General features: G+C 44.0%; 1 protein-coding gene across 1 annotated transcript; it reads right to left on the reverse strand.

Annotated features, from left to right (window-relative positions):
• Positions 1-3,083: 3,083 nt before the first annotated feature.
• On the reverse strand, positions 3,084-6,460 carry gphb5 (glycoprotein hormone subunit beta 5). Its single transcript, XM_078233128.1, has 3 exons — positions 6,266-6,460; positions 5,280-5,531; positions 3,084-3,272 (listed from the first exon to the last, which is right to left on the reverse strand). Exons 1-3 carry the CDS (start codon positions 6,458-6,460, stop codon positions 3,084-3,086), a joined length of 636 nt encoding a protein of 211 aa, XP_078089254.1.
• Positions 6,461-7,384: the final 924 nt, after the last annotated feature.

Genomic DNA, 7,384 nt, shown 5'->3' on the forward strand with positions numbered 1-7,384 from the left:
CAGAAGATTAGATAGGGTGGATAGTGAGAGCCTTTTTCCTCGGATGGTGTTGGCTAGCATGAGTGGACATAGCTTTAAATTGAGGGGTGAGAGATATAGGACAGATGTTAGAGGTAGGTTCTTTACTCAGAGAGTAGTAAGGGCGTGGAATGCCCTGCCTGCAGCAGTGGTGGACTCGTCAACATTAAGAGCATTCAAGTGGTTATTGGATAAACATATGGATGATATTGGAATAGTGTAGATTAGAGGGGCTTTAGATTGGTACCACTGGTCGGCGCAACATCGAGGGCCGAAGGGCCTGTACTGCGCTGTAATGTTCTATGTTCTATGGTGTCCATTAAAGCTAATAACACAAATGGATATGATCATAAAAAGGCCATCTTTAATTTTGCATCTCGGTACATGGAATACAAAAACAAGGTGTTAACTGTGAACTTGTTCAAGATATTAGTTAGCTTACCCCTGGAATATTGTGTACTATTTTTGTCATGTCAGTATTGGAAGGATATAAAGGCAGAGGGAATGTGTGACATAGATTCACGACTGAGGATGAGAGGTGGAGTGGGATAGAATCATAGAATCCCTACAGTGCACAAGGAGGCCATTCAACCCATCAAGCCTGCACTGACTCTCTGACAGAGCGGCCAACCCAGGCCCTAACCCCGTAACCCTACATATTTCCCCCGCTAATCCTTCTACACCCGTTGGGACACTAAGGGGCAATTTAGCATGGCCAATCAACCTAACCTGCCCATCTTTGGACTCTGGGAAGAAAGCGGAGCACCTGGAGGAAACCTATGCAGCCACAGGGAGAACGTGCAAACTCCACACAGGCAGTGACCCGAGGCCAGAGTCGAGCCTGGGTCCCTGGAGCTGTGAGGCAGCAGTGCTAACCACTGTGCCATCGTGCCACCCTGTGATGGAGGACGGGGCGAAGGGAGAGGAGGTTGAGGAAGTTTGTTTGTAATAAAGCAGAGAAAACTAAGGAGATACTTTTTAAGACCATTAAGGGTCATATAAATGTACAAAGTGAAAGATAGTTTCCACTGGTTGACAAGGAGGTGGTGTGACAGCATCAATCTACGATATTTAAACACAAAATTCCCCTTAACATTCCATGCAAAACTCATTACAAGATTAGTATCAACCTGACGGGTCTTCTAAAGATTAAAATGTGCCAGTATAACCAGAAACAGGTACTGTAGTTCAATCCTCGTCGTTCAGAAATTCATGCAATTGCACATCCTGACCAGTGGGTGATGCTGGTACACATGATGTGGAGATGCCGGCGTTGGACATCCCCTCCTACCTCCTGCTCCACTTAATGCCTCTTCCCTCTCCTTTCCTCTTCAATCTTTGTTTCCATGCTCTAAGCTTACTGACCTTGATTTGTTAAGCATTAAGAATTAAAGGAAAGATTAGAGAACTATTACTGACAAGGAGAATAGTTTTATTTCTTAATTTTCACAATGTTAGTGAATCATACAATCCCTACAGTGCAGAAGGAGGCCATTTGGCCCATCAAGTCTGCACTGATGCTGGTACATACAGGTACAGATACTCCAAGAAAAATGTCTCAGGATAGCCCCGGGGCTCTAGTTATTTTTCAGAAAGACGCTTCTCCCCTCAACATCATTTCCTCTTCCTAATCCAGCATTAGTGAAAAAGATACCGCCGCATTGACCTCGTATAATGCCAGCCGAGCTTCCATCCTTCCACCAGAGCTGGTAGAAGTGACCCTGGCTTCGGTGGAAAGTGGTCACCAACAGAGTCTGACACACTCACTCTTTTTCTCAGCTTTTGCTTTCCTATTCATCCCATTTTCGCTTTCCTTCACATTTCCCCATTCCTGCCCACTTCACCATCCATCTTCCTCACTTGCCCCTCTCCATCCCCTCCTACCTCCTGCTCCACTTAATGCCTCTTCCCTCTCCTTTCCTCTTCAATCTTTGTTTCCATGCTCTAAGCTTACTGACCTTGATTTGTTAAGCATTAAGAATTAAAGGAAAGATTAGAGAACTATTACTGACAGGGAGAATAGTTTTATTTCTTAATTTTCACAATGTTAGTGAATCATACAATCCCTACAGTGCAGAAGGAGGCCATTTGGCCCATCAAGTCTGCACTGACCACCATCCCACCCAGGCTCTATTCCTGTAACCCCACATATTTATCCTGCTAATCTCCCTGACACTAGGGGCAATTTAGCATGGCCAATCAACCTAACCCACACATCTTTGGACTGTGGGAGGAAACCAGGGCACCCAGAGGAAACCCACGTAGACACGGGGAGAATGTACAAACTCCGCACAGACAGTGATCCAAGGCCAGAATTGAACCCCGGTCCCTGGTGCTGTGAGGCAGCAGTGCTAACTACTGTGCCACCATGAAGCAGATGCCATACGCAGAGAACCCAATTTGAACTCTATGTAAGTGGGTGAGCATTGAATAACTTCAAATCTTGTCTCATACCTTTTAAAGAAACGCAATCAGATCATGGGTTGAAAAGGAAAGTGTGAAAGGGTATGGGATTAAGCGAGTGGGATTAAACTAGGTGGCTCATTGAGAAAAATCTAACTGTAGTTCTGATCAACATGAACTGTTTTTCTCTCCCTGGATGCTGCCTGACCTACTGAGTACTTTCAGCATAAAAGCGTAGGCAGGAATTCTCCGGTCTCGCTACCACTGCCAGCGACAGAGGATTTGGCACTCAATCAAATCACCATTAACAGCAGCGGGACCGGATAATTCCGGCCACGGGCGAGGTCAGAGAATTCCGGCCATAATCGGGTAACTGGCTTGTTTCAGTGCTTTACATTTCTACAGTATTCATTACAAAATGCTAAAAAGAATGGATATTTTTCTAATCAGATGATCTGATGCCCAGATCATTTTCAAATACTTTTCTTTTGCTTCCAATAAAATAATCTTACTCCTTCCCCCAGGGAAGAATTACCACTATACAAGGTTAATTGTGGAGATATATCATTTGATTTCAGTTTCTATTAATAAACCAGAACGCTCCAAAAAAAATGGCAATTTTCTGCATGGTTTGCTTTTGAGCTTCAAGTAACGATGGCGTGTTATAGAGTCTCGCACTCAGTAGTTGCAGTTGAGCAGACGCCGCAGTCACACCGCACTGCCACAGGGTAGGTGTAGAATGGGTCTATCCCAGGCCGACAATTGGGTAGTTTCACTGTGACAAACCTGGTTTCGTTATAGGTACAGACTCGATGGTGGGCGTCGATATACGGAGGATCGAGAACTGGTTTCTGTGTGTAAAAACAAAGAACAACCCGTACAAAATAATTCAGAAAAGAGCAATGTAACATCTGCGAGCACTTACTTAAAACAAAGGCAAACTAACTCTACCCTGAAACTGTTTGGTCTGCTCTGTGTTGCCAGCTTCCTCAGTTTCCAGTTTTGTTTGTAGTCTCTCTATAAGGAGCGAAAAGCTAAGTGATACACTAAAAATACCAGCTGAGTTGTAAAGCATTTCCCCAATTCATAAACTTGCCGGCGCTTTGTGTAAACTGGAAAAAAAGATACCCACAGAACTTATTCGTAATAGTTTTACATATTGGTGTTGTTTGGGAGGAGAAAGTGATACTTATCTCAAAGGGGAGAGCAGCCTATGGTCATCTGGGACTATGGTGACTTTACCTTTTACTCAATAAGGTTGCAGCCAAGCTTCTACATCAAGTCCACTTTCCTACCCAATCACTATATCCCAAGATTTCCTTAGTGCCCAAAAATAAATCTTCAGTCTTCAGTATACTCAGGTGAATGTAAATGAAATGTGAATGAAAGGTGAGTATAACCCTCTGGGGTAGACAATTATAAAGATTCTGAACCCTTGGCATGAAGAAATTTCTCCTCATTCAGTCTTAATAGATCGCCCTTTCTCTTGAGACAGTGGGCAGGATTTTCCAGTTGCGCTCACTCCAAACCCAGAAAATCAACGAGCCTTGACATAGTCTGCCCCCCCCCCCCCCGCCCCCCCCATGAGCTGCTGGTTATAAGTTCCCCAGCCAGTGGAAATAGCAGCATCTACCCTGTGAACCCCTCTAAGAATATTGCATCCTTCAATAAGATCACCTCTCACTTGTCCAAACTCCAAGAATACAGGCCCATTCAACTCAAACTCTACTGGGCAGACAAACTTCTCACAGTAGTGAACTTTTGTTACATTCTTCCTAAAGCAAGTGTATCCTTCCTTAGATAAAAAAACTCAAACCGCACACAATACCCGGGTAACATCTCACCAAAATCCTCTACGACTGTAACAAGTATTCCTTACTCTTGTTCTCCAACCCCCATGTAATAAAGGTAACATATCATTTGTCTTCCTAATTGCTCACTATGCTTGAATGTTAACTTTGTGCATTTCATGCGGAAGATCACCAAAATCCCTCTGAATATCAGCATTTACTGGTCTCTCACTACCTAAAAAAATATTTTTAAACAGGGTGATCTTTTATAAGATTGTTTATTGATAATCGGCATCAAAAGGATAAAGTTATCACAGAAACCCTACAGTGCAGAAGGAGGCCATTCGGCCCATCGAGTCTGCCCCGACCACAATCCCACCCAGGCCCTACCCCCACATATTTTTATCCGCGAATCCCTCTAACCTACGCATCTCAGGACTCTAAGGGGCAATTTTTAACCTGGTCAATCAACCTAACCCGCACATCTTTGGACTGTGGGAGGAAACCAGAGCACCCGGAGGAAACCCACACAGACACGAGGAGAATGTGAGAACTCCACACAGACAGTGACCCAAGCCGGGAATCAAACCTGGGTCCCTGGAGCTGTGAAGCAGCAGTGCTAACCACTGTGCTACCGTGCTGCCTTTGTTTGGATTGAAATTGTCGTGCCGGTTATAATTGATTATGATGAGAGGCAGTATTTAACCATATTGTATATTAAGGTAAAGATTGAGAAATGTTAGAGCAGATGTTGACAGCTGTAATATCACAAATGATTGATTGTTGAAAACTTCTCATTTCAAACATTATTGCAGTGTTTATGAAAAATACTTCACATCTACTTTCATAGGATTTCCAATGATTTGAATTTACATCAGTGATGCCAAACATGTTAATATTATATCATTATTTTTATTTAAGAAAACTATTTCTAGTTTTTTGAAATTGCCATTTCGTATCAAGGATATTACAGGTTCACGTCTTTCTTTAGTTTTACATTCATCTCCAGCTGAGTGCAAACAAATTGAATTCATGAGGAAAATGTTGCCATCAGGTTCCTTGGCTCACCTCCCAGGTCTCGCATCGTCCCCAGCAAGCATCCGTGCTGACTCGTAAACCTTTACATCCAGGTTTCTTCGCCAGGAATGTAAACTCTCTGACAGCGCAACCGATGAATGTTCGCAAGCTGATGTTGGAGGCTGGGAGGACATTTACATAAACAACCAGCAGCTGAAGAATGAGACTTCCCCAGATTATGTGGCGAAGGTTCAGTCTAAGACAAACCACACATTTTAATTTGTTAACGCTGATGACAGGAGACTATAAATGATAAAATAATGTATCATAGCAAATGACAGCTTATGACCAAAAGGACACCAATCTAGTCCCTCATGTGATTCTCAGTTTAAGAGTGAAAGAAATTGGAACAAGATAAATGCTTCATTGCAGTGTTAATGTAAGCCTACATGTGACATTAATAAATAAACTTTCAACTTTAAAAACGTTGTAATCATGGAAGAATCATACAATCCCTACAGTGCAGAAGGAGGCCATTTGGCCTATCGAGTCTGCACCAACCACAATCCCATTCAGGCCATATTCCCATAACCCCACATATTTACCCTGCTAATCCCCTGACACAATTTAGCATGGCTAATCAGCCTAACCTGCACATCTTTGCATTGTGGGAGGAAACTGGAGTACCCTGAGGAAACCCACGCAGACACGAGGAGAACGTGCAGATTCCGCACAGACAGTGACCCAAACCGGGAATTGAACCCAGGTCCCTAGCACTGCGAGGTAGCAGTGCTAACCACCGTGCCGCCCAAATGATGCACTTACAGAGACTTCATCGGTGAGCAAAATGGAATTTATTTAATGATCTTCAACAGCAGCCTGGGAGAAACTCCTTCCCCTGGAGTCATTGCCCACTCTAGGGACTAAAGGGGTGAGACCTGCATGTGGTGGCCCACTGGGCAAAAGTAGGTTGCAAGCATGTCAGGGTGATGGGGTGATTGGTTTGCCAGATCAGTGGAGGGTGAGGTGGCAAATACTGCTGTAGTGGACTCAGATGAATGCCTGAAAGGAACACCATACAGGAGGGTGCTCGGTCTATTGGCTGGCATGTCACTGCCATGAGCATGGTGGAGTCTGACTCCAGGTTGGTTAAGCTCAGTACGGAGAGTCTGCTTTCTCCGCAGCCTCTGCTCCATCTCCCTGTCATGTTGCAGATCCAGAGGCACTCCCATTGCTCTGCCCATACTATCTTCATTTGCACAGGCTACCTATCTCTCTGCCATCTCTGTGAAGATAGGGCAATGAGTGCTGGCAAATTAATCAAAACCCCTCCAACGTACTTTCAGGCACTTTCCAATCAAGAAAGTTCCATGAACTTTACTTACCCATAATCAGGGTGTCTGGCCCTTTAAGGAATGCTATTGCAGAGCCCAAAGTACTGCTCTATCCTTCTTTTCTTAACTTGTGGACCATGCAGGCATTGCCAAAATCTATGTTACCCACTTTTGGTATCATGGCATCATATCAAATCTGACAATAGGGTAGCACCATTTCCAAGAGTTTGGATGCTGTATCACTATCCATTTTGAAGATGGATATTGCCTCCGATGCTGCCTGCTGGAGTGGGTGCTACACCAATTAATTTAGCAGATGCTGTCTATTGAATGAAGCATTCAACCAACCCCTCTCAGGTGGATGTAAGTGACACAATCGAAGAAGAGCAGTTCTTTCTCCCCAGTGTCCTGGCCAATATTTATCCCTTAACCGACATCACTAAAACGGATGATCTGGTCCTCATCCCATCTGCGGGATCTTGCAATGCACAAAATGGCTGTCGTATATCCTACATTACAACAGTGACTAGGCTTCAAAAATATTTCATTGCAAAACACTTTGAGATATTCTGAGGCGATGAACCGGGCTTTATGAATGCAAAACATTCTTCCTTTCATATGTGGGCAGGCTGTTTGACTAAGGCGAGCATCACAAGCCATTTTGTGCTTATTCCCACCTATGCGTTTCACACATGGGCAGCGAGTCACTGGACAGTGATTTGGAATGAATACTCGGAATAAATTTAAATTTCTTTGCCTCCTGGAGCTCCCCAGCCATGGTCTGGCTGAGAACAGACAGAAAAATCGAACATCCTGCTTTGT

This window comes from Mustelus asterias, chromosome 18, assembly GCF_964213995.1.
Source record: "Mustelus asterias chromosome 18, sMusAst1.hap1.1, whole genome shotgun sequence".
NCBI lineage: Eukaryota > Metazoa > Chordata > Chondrichthyes > Carcharhiniformes > Triakidae > Mustelus > Mustelus asterias.